The sequence below is a fragment of the Coregonus lavaretus genome, assembly GCF_964263955.1.
Source record: "Coregonus lavaretus genome assembly, chromosome: 24".
In the NCBI taxonomy this organism is placed as follows: domain Eukaryota; kingdom Metazoa; phylum Chordata; class Actinopteri; order Salmoniformes; family Salmonidae; genus Coregonus; species Coregonus lavaretus.
This window is the reverse complement of record NC_140011.1, coordinates 36,277,245-36,295,328: the sequence shown is the minus strand read 5'-3', so window position 1 is coordinate 36,295,328 and position 18,084 is coordinate 36,277,245. Positions and strand designations below refer to the sequence as shown.

Sequence of the window (18,084 nt, the reverse complement as noted above, 5' to 3'; positions counted from 1 at the left end):
AGATTCAACTGATATTATGTAGTTGGACTGTATCTACATAATGTATGCCAGCAGGTTTACTGTCATGGTAATTGTTAGTTTCTATCCGAGTTACTATGTGTTACTGCTGTATCTGAGTGAATAAAATGAATGTGAAGACACCGAAGGAAAGTCATTGGGAGCTGCAAGATAAACAGCATGGGTACTTCTCTAAAAGCCTGCTAAGACACAAGAGCTATACTAGTCACTGATCACATCACTTTAGTCTTAGCACTACTTTTGTTATATTTTCCAAAAATGTTTTCAACTGAACGTACAGTATCTCCCATTTGAAAAGAGGGTTCATGTCCAACCAGAAGATATGCGCTTCTGACAAGCTGTGATGTCTTACTCAATGGCTGTCTATCCTTTGCCCACTAACTAAAAACTATTTACAAATGCACCGGTACATAATGGTTGCAAGAAAAACGGGCAAATGAAAGCCCTGGAACACACAAGCACTCAGATGATTCAAACACACTGCAAAACTGATCCTGTGTCTCTACACTTAAGTAAAAACGTGAAATATAAGAAAATGACAGTTAAAACACCAAACGAAAAGCTGTAGGCTTAATTCTACGTAATTCTATACCTGTGAATATATTGTATAGCTGAAAAATACATTATGTTATAGCAATCTTACAAACATACATTCTCAACTCTTTCTTGACTGTATAGTTATATAGACCAAGGACAACAACGACAGGGGCGTATTTCAGGGTTGCATTGCATGTTTTCACAACTTTTTAACTGACTATTAATTGAACACAATGACATCAGCCACTGGTACAAGTTAATAAAACAAAAGAGAGACATGATAAGAAATGCCAGGGAGGGACTGCCGACAAAACATGGCGCTGTTGGAAAACAACTCCTGGGTAGTTCTTATGTCATGTCAATTTATAGTATCATAAGATGATACTAATGCTAAACGTCTGCTTGTAAGTCACACACAGGTGTAAGTGAGGTCAACCGTCTATGGGCAGGGGAGAGCCAACAAGCCTATACCTCAGTATTGTCAAAGATGATGTCATGTTTCCAATGAACCTTTCTCATGAGCTGTGTGATAATATGGATGACTTATGTAGCCCAAATCCACTCTTGAAATATCTCAAAACCAACATCAAACTATTCCCTTGCTATTATATTTTTCCACAACCTATGACAACGAGAAAATGACGTACTTTAGAAAAACATCTACAGTCAATAGTGCATTTGATTCATTTATTACATAAATATCCTTTAGGCTGACTGTAAGAGACTGCAAGTGGTCAAAATAATGCTAGATTATCTCATTGATAATACATTTGGAAGCAACTATAGTCTGGTCTTGGTTTCATTAGAAATAAGTGATGGTTCATTGTTTAGCCTTCATTATTCTGTTTCTGAAACTGAAAGTTGGACTTAGTTCACAGTGCATGGTTCTTACTGTGTTTAATGGGACTAACTTGGTGAATGTACTGCTCTGCCTAGCTGGTTGACCACTTATATATTATTCCATAGAGCAGACACCACCACAAGCAACACCTCCACCTCCACCACTACCACCACCACCACCACCTCCACCTCCACCTCCACCACTACCACCTCCACCACTACCACCTCCACCACTACCTCTACCTCTACCACTACCACCTCCACCACCACTACCACCTCCACCACTACCACTACCACTACCTCTACCACCACCACCACCTCCACTACCACCTCCACCACTACCTCTACCACCATCAACAACTGTATGCCAGAGCAATAAAATGTAATCAAAATAGATCTCAGCAGTTCCTTACATACTGCAGCCATCTGTTAAGGACTGTGTCTCATCAAACATAAGACTAGAGTCCTCTAAGACTACAGACACAATGAACCTTGTATGCAGCCATGCAGTGTTCCTTGTCTTACAGAGTAGCAATAGGAGCTACACAGTAGAAGCATTTATAGGCTTATGTTCCCCATAGAGACCTCTGCAGCAGAGGATAACAAACTGCGGCCCAATCACAAGTCACATATATTGTTCCCTTCACTTGACAACCACATGCTATTTCAGTGACCAGATGGAAACTCTATGAAACATAACACAAGGCCCTCTCTCTGATGCATTCAGTAAGTACGTTGTTTCTGATATGAGGAAACTCTGGGATTGATTACTAACTAATAGCCCTCATCACTTCCTTGTTTTCAATTTGAAAGAGACAAAGATAGAACACAGTGAAGATGATAGAAGAGTATTATTAGGTAGGCCTTATCCAAATAGCAACCAGCTGAAGATAACTAAAGCTCTAGGCACAAAATGCCATGCACTTCTTCCAATCGGGGCAATGTATTTACCAGTATCAATATTTGATCAATAGATGTATTTGTAAATGTGCACAACAAATGTGTTTATTAGCCCAAGAGGGTTAGCTAAAGCTGCGTCTCATAGTACCTGCACTGCATATTGCAAAGGAAGCCCTACAGTTCAGGTATTACACCTCCACTTGGGACACCAACAGTTTGATTATATAACACATACAAACACTCACACAGACAAACACAAGAGACGCACACTTGTGTACAATTTACAAATAGCAAATAAGCTGTGTACAATCTCCCACCCACCCTGTAATTCCTAAAGAAACTTGTTCTAAAAAACACATATAATTTATGTCCACGGACACTATAAAATATTTTTTTCTTTTTTTGGGGGGTGGGGTGGGGGGGGGGGATTTCGTTTGGCATGAATGCTTTTGTATGAAAATTCAGCATCTGTTCTAATGTATGCAATGCGATAACTGCTGTTAAAGGGGATTAAACTCTTGAAAAGAATACATTAAAAGGGTGAAAACAGAGACAAGCTCACACGATGGATTGCATTTAAATAAAAATAAACGCTTGCACAAACACAGCACAAGTAAATACATATAATAGCAAGCGATAACAAAAGCTAAGAAACATTAAATTACCTTATCGTAAAATGGAACAAAGCTATTCTAACACGTGAATTCTACAACCAATTATTAGATAAAAAATGATTATTTTTCTCTAAAACTATAATATCTCTGGTAACAGTAGTGCACTTATCGGTTTAAGCAGTGCAACATATAGGCTATGCAAGAAAATAACGCAGTCCTCTTATTAAGCTTTTAAGAAAGATTTTTTCCTTTAAAAATGAAAAAATGAAAATAATAGAATTTCTTTTATTAAGTAAAACAATTAAATATTAAGCACAGGCATTTGAAGAAAATGTGCAAAGTAGCACTTTGCTTTTATCTACAACATATTGTTTTCAGACTGTACTGTATCTGTGGTAAGTTACTATCTCGTCATTGTAACTAAAAAGGTGTGTCTACTCAAAGAAATGAGCAAAATCTTCAGATTGCAGTTGCAGGCAGACATATTTGTCTTATTTTGGATAAAATGCATGAACAGCAAGCCAAATATCAGAGCAGAGCCTTTGAGTGATGTGACACTTGAATGACATCCCCTCTCCTTACTCCCAAATCAATCTATTCTGTACACACTGTGTCTAGGTATCCGTGAGGAATGTATCTTATTGTCTTGGAAGTCCATCTGCAAGTTGTGTTATATTATGAAGTAATTATTGACCCGGGGTATATGTTATTGTGGTTTATTTTGCCTCCTGTCTCGTGTCTGTAATAAATGCCTGAACATGACATGCCATTTGGGCCACCAGGTGGAGCTAACATTTCAGGAGTAGTGCATTTTAGTTTCTCCACCTGCTCAAATAGCTGTGTCATGTCCGTAGGAACAGGATATACAGAGATTTAGGTCACACGATTATATTTCTGTCCTATGCAAGTTCACAGAATCATTCTCAATTTACCGGTAATCTATTTGACAGCTGTCTTAAACTATCCTGGTAAACCATTCCATTATCAAATAATATATTTTAGTTTCTTAATTTAAATGTTAATAGTAATATTGACAAATCATGTTGTAGTCTACAGCTGATAACAGTCTGGTGCAAGTTGCGAAGCAGCAGTCACGATGAGTCTGGTAGCATACTCAATCAAGCCTGCTACAACTGCACATGTAAAATCCTCTTCATAGAACTAAACAATAATTGATAAACTGATTATGTCAAGAAGAACCTTTTGTCTTTTGTTAGGTCACATGTTTTAAATGGAAGAGGTCTAATAGCCTTAACAGTCTTCTAAGATATTAGTGGCAGTGTATGCAAATGAAATAAACTCCTATTACATTTTTGCTCAAATACTGTCTTATCAACAACCCTAATTTTGTAAACTTAACCTGAACCATCAAAATGCATGGACATTAACACATATACTAAATACCCATTTCTATACCAACTCACAGGAAGTTACATTTCAGTACAATTGTTAATATCAACTTGTACCTTCACAACAGCTGTATTGTAATCCCTCAATACCATAATAACAATAAATAAAAACCCAGTGTCAAATTAATTACTCTCCTTTTCTTATCCGACATAAGAAGGCAAACTTGTGACCAACAATATTTTTTAGAGGGAATCATTAGCCCAAGCCAGATGTTTTTTTTTTTTTTTTTTTGTGAAAATTCTAGCACAGTAAGCCTGGACTCCTAATAGTGTCCAAAACGGTCAATATGGGGTTACATTTACCATGTTCCAAATTCCATGGCAATGTTTGCACACGCACACACACACGCACACGCACACATACAAATACACACGCACAAGTACACACATACACAGATTAACACATACACTCATACAAAGATATATCTATAGGTGTGTGAGTTTGAATTTGTGTATGTGTGTGTGTTTCTTTCGTAGGCCTTTCGGTAGTGTTCAACACATAAATCAGTATTTTAGGAAAGCATACATTTAGAGGCCTGTAGTAAGGATCCATCCAGTGGATCAATATCAAACTACAAAGCCTTAAGGCCACCATCTTGTTTTTCTTTTAGAATAACAAAAAAAAAAAACTCCTTTCTGGGAAACTTAATGTGCCAGTGTCTATACTCATTACTCTTCATGCCTCAAAAAAAAAAAAAAAATCTAGTGCCATTTTTCTTTTTCATGTAATATTTTTTAAAGAAGTGTATCTATTTGTACTTATCCATCGGAGACATGCATTCGCATGTGGTCATTGAAGTGCTCAATTTGGTCGAACTTGGCAGGGCAGACGGAGCACACGTAGGTGGTCCTTTCTTGGCAGCTTGCCTCCGCAGCCACACCCACTCCCGGTCCGACCCCACCCCCTACTCCTGCGCCTCCACCGACGTGCATGGCGAGGGCCACCACTCCAGCGCCAGGTTCGGGCACGGCCATGGGAATGGAGACGGGGCCACCGGTGCCTGCTGACCCAGACAGCCCCGTGACGGCGCCCCCTGTGCTGTGCAGAGCCATGTGCCTCTCTAGCAGGGTCTTGTGAGAGAACTTCTTCTTGCAGATGTAGCACTCGTAGGACTTCTCTCCACGGTGCAGCCGCATGTGGACGTTGAGGGAGCTCTTTTGTGTAAAGCGTTTGTTACAGATGCTGCACTGGTAGGCACGTACCCCTGTGTGAGTGACCATGTGTTTGATTAGGTAATCCTTCAGGGAGAACGAGCGCCAGCAGATGCTGCACTGATGTGGTTTCTCACCTGGATGTACACAGAAGTCACAGTCATTAGGAGGAAAAAGGAGAGACAGGAAAACACAAAACCCTGCAAAACAACAAAGGACACTGTGACTGACAGTGAAACTCTATTCTTCCAATGTAGCCTTGAAAATGTTGCATGATTTTTGCTAATTAACGAGGACGGTGCCGATCACAAAACAACATTAAACCCAACACCTCAGTCCATGAACTCACTGCCAAGCAGCCATTGTTGATGGGCACGCTCATCCTCCAGTGTCTGATTCTTTACATTTGAATAGGCACCAATATTTCCCTCTTACTCATGAACATATTATCAGTCTCTTCACAGTCCCCAAGTCAAGAACAGACTATTGGAGGCGCACAGTACTACATAGAGCCATGACTACATGGAACTCTATTCCACATCAGGTAACTCATGCCAGATAAGAATACACCTTATGGAACAGCAGGGATTGTGAAGCAACACCAACATAGACACATGCATACAAACACATGATAACATACAGTGAGGGAAAAAAGTATTTGATCCCCTGCTGATTTTGTACGTTTGCCCACTGACAAAGAAATGATCAGTCTATAATTTTAATGGTAGGTTTATTTGAACAGTGAGACACAGAATAACAACAAAAAAATCCAGAAAAACGCATGTCAAAAATTTTATAAATTTAATTTGCATTTTAATGAGGGAAATAAGTATTTGACCCCCTCTCAATCAGAAAGATTTCTGGCTCCCAGGTGTCTTTTATACAGGTAACGAGCTGAGATTAGGAGCACACTCTTAAAGGGAGTGCTCCTAATCTCAGCTTGTTACCTGTATAAAAGACACCTGTCCACAGAAGCAATCAATCAATCAGATTCCAAATTCTCCACCATGGCCAAGACCAAAGAGCTCTCCAAGGATGTCAGGGACAAGATTGTAGACCTACACAAGGCTGGAATGGGCTACAAGACCATCGCCAAGCAGCTTGGTGAGAAGGTGACAACAGTTGGTGCGATTATTCGCAAATGGAAGAAACACAAAATAACTGTCAATCTCCCTTGGCCTGGGGCTCCATGCAAGATCTCACCTCGTGGAGTTGCAATGATCATGAGAACGGTGAGGAATCAGCTCAGAACTACACGGGAGGATCTTGTCAATGATCTCAAGGCAGCTGGGACCATAGTCACCAAGAAAACAATTGGTAACACACTACGCCGTGAAGGACTGAAATCCTGCAGCGCCCGCAAGGTCCCCCTGCTCAAGAAAGCACATATACAGGCCCGTCTGAAGTTGCCAATGAACATCTGAATGATTCAGAGGAGAACAGGGTGAAAGTGTTGTGGTCAGATGAGACCAAAATCGAGCTCTTTGGCATCAACTCAACTTGCTGTGTTTGGAGGAGGAGGAATGCTGCCTATGACCCCAAGAACACCATCCCCACCGTCAAACATGGAGGTGGAAACATTATGCTTTGGGGGTGTTTTTCTGCTAAGGGGACAGGACAACTTCACTGCATCAAAGGGACGATGGACGGGGCCATGTACCGTCAAATCTTGGTGAGAACCTCCTTCCCTCAGCCAGGGCATTGAAAATGGGTCGTGGATGGGTATTCCAGCATGACAATGACCCAAAACACACGGCCAAGGCAACAAAGGAGTGGCTCAAGAAGAAGCACATTAAGGTCCTGGAGTGGCCTAGCCAGTCTCCAGACCTTAATCCCATAGAAAATCTGTGGAGGGAGCTGAAGGTTCAAGTTGCCAAACGTCAGCCTCGAAACCTTAATGACTTAGAGAAGATCTGCAAAGAGGAGTGGCACAAAATCCCTCCTGAGATGTGTGCAAACCTGGTGGCCAACTACAAGAAATGTCTGACCTCTGTGATTGCCAACAAGGGTTTTGCCACCAAGTACTAAGTCACGTTTTGCAGAGGGGTCAAATACTTATTTCCCTCATTAAAATGCAAATGTATAACATTTTTGACATGCGTTTTTCTGGATTTTTTGTTTGTTATTCTGTCTCTCACTGTTCAAATAAACCTACCATTAAAATTATAGCCTGATAATTTCTTTGTCAGTGGGCAAACGTACAAAATCAGCAGGGGATAAAATACTTTTTTCCCTCACTGTACATACATGTACACATGGATTTTGGGTTATAGATATGTGGTAGTAGAGTAGAGGCCCGAGGGCACACACTTAATCTGTTGTGAAATCTGTTATGAATGTATTGTAATGTTTTTAAAATGTATAACTGCCTTAATTTTGCTGGACCCCAAGAAGAGTAGCTTCTGCCCTGGCAGCAGCTAATGGGGATCCATAATAAATACAAATACAAATCTCAGTTTGAACATATTTTCTAAACTAATCAAAAACAATACTATGTGCCAATATTCATTGCTCTTTCATTCTGCTCTTAACCGGGACATGTAGAGCCCAATTATGAATTAAGGTCACATTAGAACCTCTTCCAACATCCAAAAAACACAAATCTCAGTTTGGATATATATTCTAAACTAATCAACATCCTGCTTGGTGTTGCCATCTCTCTTTTTACGTTTAATATTTATGCACCAACCACCCACTGATAAAACTCTAAATTACAAATAGTACCTAATCAATGTGTGGTATCGTATAGAACAAGCTTAATTGGCAACCATACAGGGCATTACATATCACCCACTATATTAATCAAAAACATATTATCAGCTATATGATGCAGGTAGCCACAGTTCACTTTTCAATGTGACAGAGCCTTATAACTAATTGGTATAACTCAGCTGAATCAAAATCAGGGATTGACATTAAGGTAACTTAAAACTGATATTTCTGGTTCCTCCCCATTGTTTAAGTCAGGGGTGTCAAACTCCACTGAGGGCCGAGTGTCAGCGGGTTTTTGCTTTTTCCTTTCAATTAAGACCTAGACAACCAGGTGAGGGGAGATATTTACTAATTAGTGACTTTAAGTACAAGGGAGAAGTGAAAACCCGCAGACACTTGGCCCTCCGTGGAATGAGTTTGACACGTGGTTTAAGTGAAAGACAATTTATGAAATGTCTGTATGCAAACAGCTAGGGCCATGAAGTGCCATAGATTGTCTCTCTTTCACTTAAACAATTGGGAGGAACTAAAAATATACATTTTAGGCTACTGGACAGTTTGGTTGTTTTCACCTGACCAATTGGGAAACCACAGAGAAGGCGCAACTTGCCCGACTGCCATTAATTCCATAAGGGAAGGAACCAGAAAGTTCACTTGCCTGGCCAGTAAGACAACCCTTAATGTCAATCCCTGAAATCACTACTTCTTTCATAAACAGAAAACAGATATATACCTGTGTAATGTTCATTATGGTAGTAAAATAGTTTATAGTTAGCCATCCATCCATCCATCAAGAAATAGCCTATATACGTCAAGCAACTAAACAAAATACACATTTATTAGGAGGCAATTCAAAAGGCTGATTGAGGACCTTTGTACTGAAGATCTGTTTGTTTTCTATGATTGCGTTGATGCTTTTCATGTATAGATGTGAATATTGTTGTGTATATTGATGTGTATAGTGTATAATGATGTGTATAGTGATGTGTATAGTGTATATTTATGTGTATACTGATGTGTATTGTGATGTTTATAGTGTATATTGATGTGTACAGTGATGTGTATAGTGTATAGTGTATAGTGATGTGTATATTTATGTGTATAGTGATGTGTATAGTGTATATTGATGTGTATAGTGTATATTTAAGCAATAAGGCCTGAGGGGGTGTGGTATATGGCCAATCTACTCAGAGTTGCGTCGTGCCTAAGAACACCTCTTTGCAGTGGTATATTGGCCATATACCAGAAACCCCAGAGGTGCCTTAGTTCATTTTTACATGTTTTGTTTTAGCTGCTTTTGAAAGCCAAAGTCCAATTGAAAATAGTATTGGTATTGTTGAATTCGATTTTCATAATAGCAAGCTACACGTCTGTTTGTTTGGTTACCACAGCAACTACTGTAGCTATCTAGTAAACTTGCTAGCTACTTCAGTGGATGTTGAACACCTGTCTACAGGCAAATTAACTCATTTCTAGTGGCAAATGTGTTAAAAGAGATAATCAAAGAGGAGCTATGCGTTCTCTGGAAAATAAAGCAACTCTGTGGAAGGTCAGTTCCAGTCCGCTAGCGTGTCGTGGAACACACCTTCCACCTCATTCATTCCAAATCAAATCCAATTTTATTTGCCACATGCGCCAAATACAACAGGTGTAGACCTTACAGTGAAATGCTTACTTACAAGCCCTTAACCAACAATGCAGATTTAAGAAAAAAAGATTTTCCATAGAACGCATAGCCCCTCATTGATTATCCCTTATGTATATTGATGGGTATATTTATGTGTATAGTGATGTGTATAGTGTATATTGATGTGTGTATTGATGTGTATTGTGTATATTGATGTGTGTATTGATGTGTATAGTGTATAGTGATGTGTATAGTGTATATTGGTTTGTATATTGATGTGTATAGTGTATATTAATGTGTATATTGATGTGTATAGTGTATATTGATGTGTATATTGATGTGTATAGTGTATACTGATGTGTGTATTGATGTGTATAGTGTATAATGATGTGTATAGCGTATATTGATGTGTATAGTGTATATTGATGTGTATATTGTATATTGATGGGTATAGGGATGTGTATAGTGTATATTGATGTGTATAGTGTATATTGATGTGTATATTGATGTGTATAGTGTATATTAGTGTGCATTGATGTGTATATTGATGTGTATAGTAATAATAATAAATAATAATATGCCATTTAGCAGACGCTTTTATCCAAAGCGACTTACAGTCATGCGTGCATACATTTTTGTGTATGGGTGGTCCCGGGGATCGAACCCACTACCTTGGCGTTACAAGCGCCGTGCTCTACCAGCTGAGCTACAGAGGACCATAGTGTATGTTAATGTATATATTGATGTGTATAGTGTATAGTGATGTGTATATTGATTTGTATAGTGTATAGCTATGTGTATATTGATGTATATAGTGTACATTGAGGTGTATACAGGGCTCATCTGTGAAAGAGACCTTGGTCTCAGCATAGTTAAATAAAAATCCATTGCTACATCTAAACTAAAATAATTATTCATTGTGTTTGTGTATTTTATGTTTGCAAATGTATAGGGAAATGATTTGAAACCCCAACCACTCATGGCAATATACTAGTGTCACATGCAGAATGGTAGGAGGAGCCAGTGTACTCACCAGTGTGCACAAACATGTGTTTGACGTAGTTCTGTTTAGCAGTAAAGGTTTTAGTGCAGAGAGTGCACTCATAGGGCTTCTTCTCCCCCGGTCCCATCTGGGCCGCCTGCTGCTGTTCCCGCGCTGCCTGCTGCTGTACCGTCAACTGCTGAGGGAATGAGGGCATACTAGGGGGTGGCCCGGACACAAACTGGGGCTGCTGGCCTCCCATGGACTGTTGCAGGCTGAAGAGGAAGGGCTTGTTGTTGCTGGCCGACTGTGTGGCAAACAGAGTGGGCAGGTAGGAGTTGCCAGCCGTGCCCATTACCTGGGTGTTGCTGGTCATGGTGAGCGGCATCCTCAGGTTGCTGGTATGAGGTTCGGCCTGACGCATATAGAGTAGGGCACTTGGCAGAGACTGGGCCATGATTGGGTTGGGCAGGGGCTGCAACATGTTACTGTCGCTAGTGCTGTGGGATGTACCCCCTTCCTCCGTCTCATGAATCTGCTCTGGGGAGGAGTCATCGACCTCGATCTGCAGTGGGGTCCCCTCTCCACCCCCTTCCCTCCCAAAGCCCACCGGGTACTGGTGCTGGTCCACGGAGTCTGGCTCAGTACCGATGGAGGAGCTTACCCCTGAGTCAAAGCTTTCACCCTTCGGTTCAGTCTCCACACCCTCAACGTGGTCAGTGTCTTCTGTGCACTCATCCATACCATAGCAGCTGTACTCATCCTCTACTTCCTGCTTTATGTGCATGCCTCCTGTCTGTATGCGTACCGGTCGGGGCTGCTTGCGGCAGTGGGTGGTCTCAGGGGTGGATAGGAAGCGTTCCATCTGCTGTGACCTTTCATGGATGCGGGTGATCCACGGCGGGTCCTGGTCGTGCTGGTCCTTCTGCGTGCTGAGGGCTGGGTCGTAGCTTGTTGTCATACTGGTTACGTAGTGGGAGCGCTCACGGGTTCCATTCTGCAGTGAGAGGCCCGAGTAGGAGTACAGCGATGTGTAGGCACGCTCAAGGCTCTGCTGGGACGTAGCCTGCATGTACCCTGACTCTGCATCGCTGCTGGGCCCAGAGGTGCCTGACTCAGGCGTGCCCCGGGGAGTCTCCTGCCCAGAGTCCCCTGGGTTGACAGGGAACCCCCCTGGACCGGCCAGGCCCACATTCTGGGACACGATGCGGGTGCACTCATCGATGACCGTCTTGATCTGCAGGATGCTGGCAGCAGTGAGGATCTGGAGAGCCTCCGATTGGGACACCCGCAAGACCCCGCTGTACATGAAGTCTATCAGCTTCTGGATGGACTGCACCGAGACCACAGAGGGGATCTCAATGTCACTGTAGCCCAGGAGAAGCTTGTCCTGAAAGAAGGGGCTCCCAGCGGCCAGCACGCAGCGGTGGGCTCGCAGCATGCTTCCATGGATCCGAACAGTCACGTCACAGAAGTGCCCGCGGTTGCGCTGCTCATTGAGGGTCTCAAGTACAGAATTGCTGAAGTTGTGGAGATTGATGTTATGAATGCGCTCGGTCATCCCCTTGCAACAGATGTCACCTGGACACAGAAGAAAAAAAACACAAAACATTTTAAATAATGAATAAACCTTTAGAAATTCTAAATGTGGGCCACATGATGAGCATTATCTAATAAAAAAAAATTGGATAATGATTATCAAATACATTTTGAGATGGAACACAGCTGCACTGCAGGGATATAATCAGGATATTTAGCACATAAATGCCACATTTAATCCACTTCAACAAATGACCTTCTCCATCCACCCCATGTGCTTTCCTCACATTTCGGTGGTGATCTTATTTTCATAAGATGTTGGCATTTGATATTGAAACAATCAAATCTGTCAAAGGTAAACTAGCTAGCTGGTTAGTAGTTGGATGAATTTCTGCACAAAACTGCACGACAAAGGATCTGTAGGGCGATAGAGGGAAAGAGACAATCAAGATGGATCCCCATCCCATTAGTTTTGTTCCCATCTTAAAAGCCCTGGTGGTATATTTTCTAAGAGACTCTAAACCCCCAGTAGGTGGTGCTCTGGGTTTAGACTAATAGGCTTAGTTTATCACCCGTCCGCCCGCGTGCTCAGTGATGGTGCTCCCTAACAATCCTACCCTCTGCTCTCCCAATGATGGTGCTCCCTAACTATCCTACGCTCTGCTCTCCCAGTGATGGTGCTCCCTAACAATCCTACCCTCTGCTCTTCCAATGATGGTGCTCCCTAACTATCCTACCCTCTGCTCTCCCAGTGATGGTGCTCCCTAACTATCCTACCCTCTGCTCTCCCAGTGATGGTGCTCCCTAACTATCCTACCCTCTGCTCTCCCAGTGATGGTGCTCCCTAACTATCCTACCCTCTGCTCTCCTAGTGATGGTGCTCCCTAACTATCCTACTCTCTGCTCTCCCAGTGATGGTGCTCCCTAACTATCCTACCCTCTGCTCTCCCAGTGATGGTGCTCCCTAACTATCCTACCCTCTGCTCTCCTAGTGATGGTGCTCCCTAACTATCCTACTCTCTGCTCTCCCAGTGATGGTGCTCCCTAACTATCCTACCCTCTGCTCTCCTAGTGATGGTGCTCCCTAACTATCCTACTCTCTGCTCTCCCAGTGATGGTGCTCCCTAACTATCCTACCCTCTGCTCTCCCAGTGATGGCGCTCCCTAACTATCCTACCCTCTGCTCTCCCAGTGATGGTGCTCCCTAACTATCCTACCCTCTGCTCTCCCAATTTCGGGACGTTACACAACTAAGCAGTGTTTAAGCTGGTATTTGCGCCCGACTCGTTTGCTAAAATTTGGTCTGACAATGTTTAGGCCATCCTCACAAATGGAGTAGTGCCTGCCCTGAACACAAACTGTAAATGATAAACTCACATCTACAAATTGGCTCAGCTACGAAAAATATATATTCAGAGATGGCGCCATGATATTTCAAGCGTAACATTATTGCTCTCAATTCATGCATTGTTAAAGCTCCTCTTAGATATCTAAATGTAGTATTAACAAAATGCTACAAAGACAATGTACAACTGACTTGTTGAATAATGCTTGACTTTTCTAGCTGACATTTGTAGATCAGTTGAAAAAGACTGGATATGACAATTAAATACATCCAATAGCTTTGTCATTCCACACATGGAATCTAGATTCATTAAATAGTTTCAATGTGGTGTTTGGTTTTCTACCATTTCACCATTAACAACATATTTTATTAACCACTTTGATAGCAGAAAAAGTATCAAATCCCTAAATATTATTTAGCATTAGCCCTCCAGCAAACAGCCTCTACGTTATACTGTCCTAAAAAAACATGAATGGCTTTTCTGTAAGACTGAACAGCTGTTCATACAATCGTATACGTTTTACATAAATTCATTCATCCACATAATCCACACCCAGAGCACAGGGGTTCTTAAAACCACTGCTATTATACAGTACCTCCCCCTTTACCCTCTGGGTACATCCTGTACGCTAGTTAATCCTTATAGCACCTGACCCCCTTTCACTACCATCACCCTTGTAATTATCATATGCAACAGCTGTAAAAATACAATGAAATCAGGCTTCTCTCCTATGCAATCGTAAAGGAAAGGTGGCACGATATACAGTATATTCCACAAATCTAACAACGTAGATTGATTATATTCCATCTAAAACGTTCTTTATGCAAAAGTGTATAAAACATTTTCGCAATTTGAATTACATTTATAAAAAACTCCTATATCAACTATACATTGCAGCTTTGACGTCAAGAAATGAACAGCCTGCTGGTGGCTTTGGTGATGGAGGCCAATCAGGTAAGTAGGTACTAAAGTGCTCAAAGAGTTTTGTCATGTTATGTTGCTAGTAGATTATTTTAAAAATAATATAGCCAGCTATCTAAATGCACCGGGCCAGGCAAAACGAATTGGCCCACTCAGATCTAACATGGTGTTTGGGGATGGAATAAGCTAGCTAGCTAGCAAGCAAGCAAGCTACAACAACCTCATCAACACTGCACGTTTTGCAGAAATGAATAGTCAAATACCTTTCGGTTTAATGTAATTGTTTATTTCAAGGTATGTCTTTTTTTCTGAACTGCCTGACCTTTATTGGCCGATCTAACTTGCAGGATATCATGGTAGCCAATGTTTGTGTTAGCAATTATCCCTGGATTTACTGTTACTACTGCTAGTAACGTTAGCACTCAGGTTAGCATGTGGCTAGCAATAGCTACCATCGGCCAACAACAGAGTTTTAGCCAGTTTGGTTATATACGTTCAATATCTACTATGATGGTAAATGTTTATCTTGATTTTGTGTAAAAGTATGAGAAATGCTGGACTCGGTATGATGGGGGTCTTTACCGTCTTATGTGGATTGTGGCTTCACTTGTGTCCTTCTCTTGAAGTCACTATTCCGAACGCTTTTCCGACATGACCTCGGTCAAATTCGGATAAAATATACATTTCTCCCAAAATTCTAATGTAAAGTGATATGTTGTATTGGGACTTTTAGTTGGAAGGATGAAATCAATCAGTATGTTTAACAGCAACCTAATTCTGCAATCTTCCCTTTAATGTTTAACACAATCATCAAGATCTTCCTAGATAATGTATAATGTATACTCATGGCCATGCCTTGCTTTTAGCTCAAGTGATTACCTTTGACCATCTGCCAGAGAAAATAAAAGCCTTGAATCTACAGCATGTGTCTATTTACTTTAATGTTTTATATAAGACATGCTATCAAAACCAAGGGAAGAACTAATGAACACCATTTATTTTTATTTACTCTTGGGAAACCAAATGATTGAAATAATTATAATAAATAAAAATGGAAAAACAAATGAAAAAATAATTAAAACAAACATCCTCAAATCACAGCCAGTAGGCTTAATACAATCAGAAAGAGAAAAAAGGGATGATTGCAACATGCCGTGACAGCAGGACAGCTTTGGTATATATTTATAAAACCATATTGAATGTCTGTTAATAAATGAGATACACACCCATGCAGCTAGAGATACAGTGGCCAGAGTAGCCTAACTATGGGTGCCACCGACAGACTGACCAACCGACCAACCGACTGACCAACTGACCGACCACAGAAATATACTCACAGTCAGATGACTCTTTGTTGAGAAGATGTGTGTGAGGCTGGTGATGAGGCACAGGGCACACTGCTACAGGTTGCTGGTGGAGGTGGCTGTGGAAAGACCAGTGCTAGGCTATCCCTTCAGTCCTCTCTACTGCCACTATCATAGGTCGCTCTGCCACAGGGCCACAGTGGTCTCTTCAATACCACCCTGGGGGAAAAAGAGAATTCATAAATCAACATGGTCATTCTGAGAAAGAAATGTATAGGTGTCTAACCTTGATATGTAGAGACCGAAGCGAGCAATGCAATCTGGATATGTTATAATTTCTAAGATAAAGAGTGAGTGGACCTTCTAGACCAATTTAAGGCAGTTTACTCTAGTGGACACTTGACCGCCAATTATATGTCAAGGTTAGAAATCACATGGTCACAGGGCCAAATCTCTTTTCAGTCGTTATCTAAACTACTGGTCAGTGAACCACACCCTGCCAAAGGAGATCCTTCCACATTCCAGTCTTATTTACCAACAAAGATATTATACTCCTCATACTGTATCATATTTTTTCGTTCTGAATTAAAGGTCAAAGGTCAAAGGCTAGTGAGGGTAAAAAGTATTTGATCCCCTGCTGATTTTGTACATTTGCCGACTGACAAAGACACGATCAGTCTAATTTTAATGGTAGGTTTATTTGAACAGTGAGAGACAGAATAACAACAACAAAATCCAGAAAAACCCATGTAAAAAATGTTATAAATTGATTAGCATTTTAATTAGGGAAATAAGTATTTGACCCCTCTGCAAAACATGACTTAGTACTTGGTGGCAAAACCCTTGTTGGCAATCACAGAGGTCAGACGTTTCTTGGAGAAGTCATTAAGGTTTCGAGGCTGATGTTTGGCAACTCAAACCTTCAGCTCCCTCCACAGATTTTCTATGGGATTAAGGTCTGGAGACTGGTTAGGCCACTCCATGACCTTAATGTGCTTCTTCTTGAGCCACTCCTTTCTTGCCTTGGCTGTGTGTTTTGGGTCATTGTCATGCTGGAATACCCATCCACGACCCATTTTCAATGCCCTGGCTGAGGGAAGGAGGTTCTCACCCAAGATTTGACGGTACATGGCCCCCTCCATCGTCCCTTTGATGCGGTGAAGTTGTCCTGTCCCCTTAGCAGAAAAACACCCCCAAAGCACAATGTTTCCACCTCCATGTTTGACGGTGGGGATGGTGTTCTTGGGGTCATAGGCAGCATTCCTCCTCCTCCAAACACGGCGAGTTGAGTTGATGCCAATGAGCTCGATTTTAGTCTCATCTGACCACAACACTTTCACCCAGTTCTCCTCTGAATCATTCAGATGTTCATTGGCAAACTTCAGACGGGCCTGTATATGTGCTTTCTTGAGCAGGGGGAACTTGCGGGCGCTGCAGGATTTCAGTCCTTCACGGCGTAGTGTGTTACCAATTGTTTTCTTGGTGACTATGGTCCCAGCTGCCTTGAGATCATTGACAAGATCCTCCCGTGTAGTTCTGGGCTGATTCCTCACCGTTCTCATGATCATTGCAACTCCACAAGGTGAGATCTTGCATGGAGCCCCAGGCCGAGGGAGATTGACAGTTATTTTGTGTTTCTTCCATTTGCGATTAATCGCACCAACTGTTGTCACCTTCTCACCAAGCTGCTTGGCGATAGTCTTGTAGCCCATTCCAGCCTTGTGTAGGTCTACAATCTTGTCCCTGACATCCTTGGAGAGCTCTTTGGTCTTGGCCATGGTGGAGAGTTTGGAATTTGATTGATTGATTGCTTCTGTGGACAGGTGTCCTTTATACAGGTAACAAACTGAGATTAGGAGCACTCCCTTTAAGAGTGTGCTCCTAATCTCAGCTCGTTACCTGTATAAAAGACACCTTGGAGCCAGAAATCTTTCTGATTGAGAGGGGGTCAAATACTTATTTCCCTCATTAAAATGCAAATCAATTCATAACATTTTTGACATTTGTTTTTCTGGATTTTTTTGCTGTTATTCTGTCTCTCACTGTTCAAATAAATTATAGACTGATCATTTCTTTGTCAGTGGGCAAACGTACAAAATCAGCAGGGGATCAAATACTTTTTTCCCTCACTGTACATATACTCAAGATCTCAGAGACTTCTCAGAAAAGCATTGAGAGAGACC

The 18,084-nt window shown here is 41.5% G+C and overlaps 1 protein-coding gene across 1 annotated transcript in view; it reads right to left on the bottom strand.

The window, feature by feature from the left end:
• Positions 1 to 4,550: 4,550 nt before the first annotated feature.
• LOC311100042 (zinc finger and BTB domain-containing protein 20-like) overlaps positions 4,551 to 18,084 on the bottom strand; it is a 40,809-nt gene continuing 27,275 nt past the window's right edge. The window contains exons 3-5 of the mRNA XM_084140784.1: positions 15,935 to 16,120; positions 10,843 to 12,372; positions 4,551 to 5,607 (exon numbers count right to left, since the gene is read on the bottom strand). Of these exons, the coding sequence (XP_083996910.1) occupies positions 5,078 to 5,607; positions 10,843 to 12,352 (2,040 nt within the window). The 5' untranslated portion in view covers positions 12,353 to 12,372; positions 15,935 to 16,120 and the 3' untranslated portion in view covers positions 4,551 to 5,077. The remainder of the gene's footprint in view (positions 5,608 to 10,842; positions 12,373 to 15,934; positions 16,121 to 18,084) is intronic.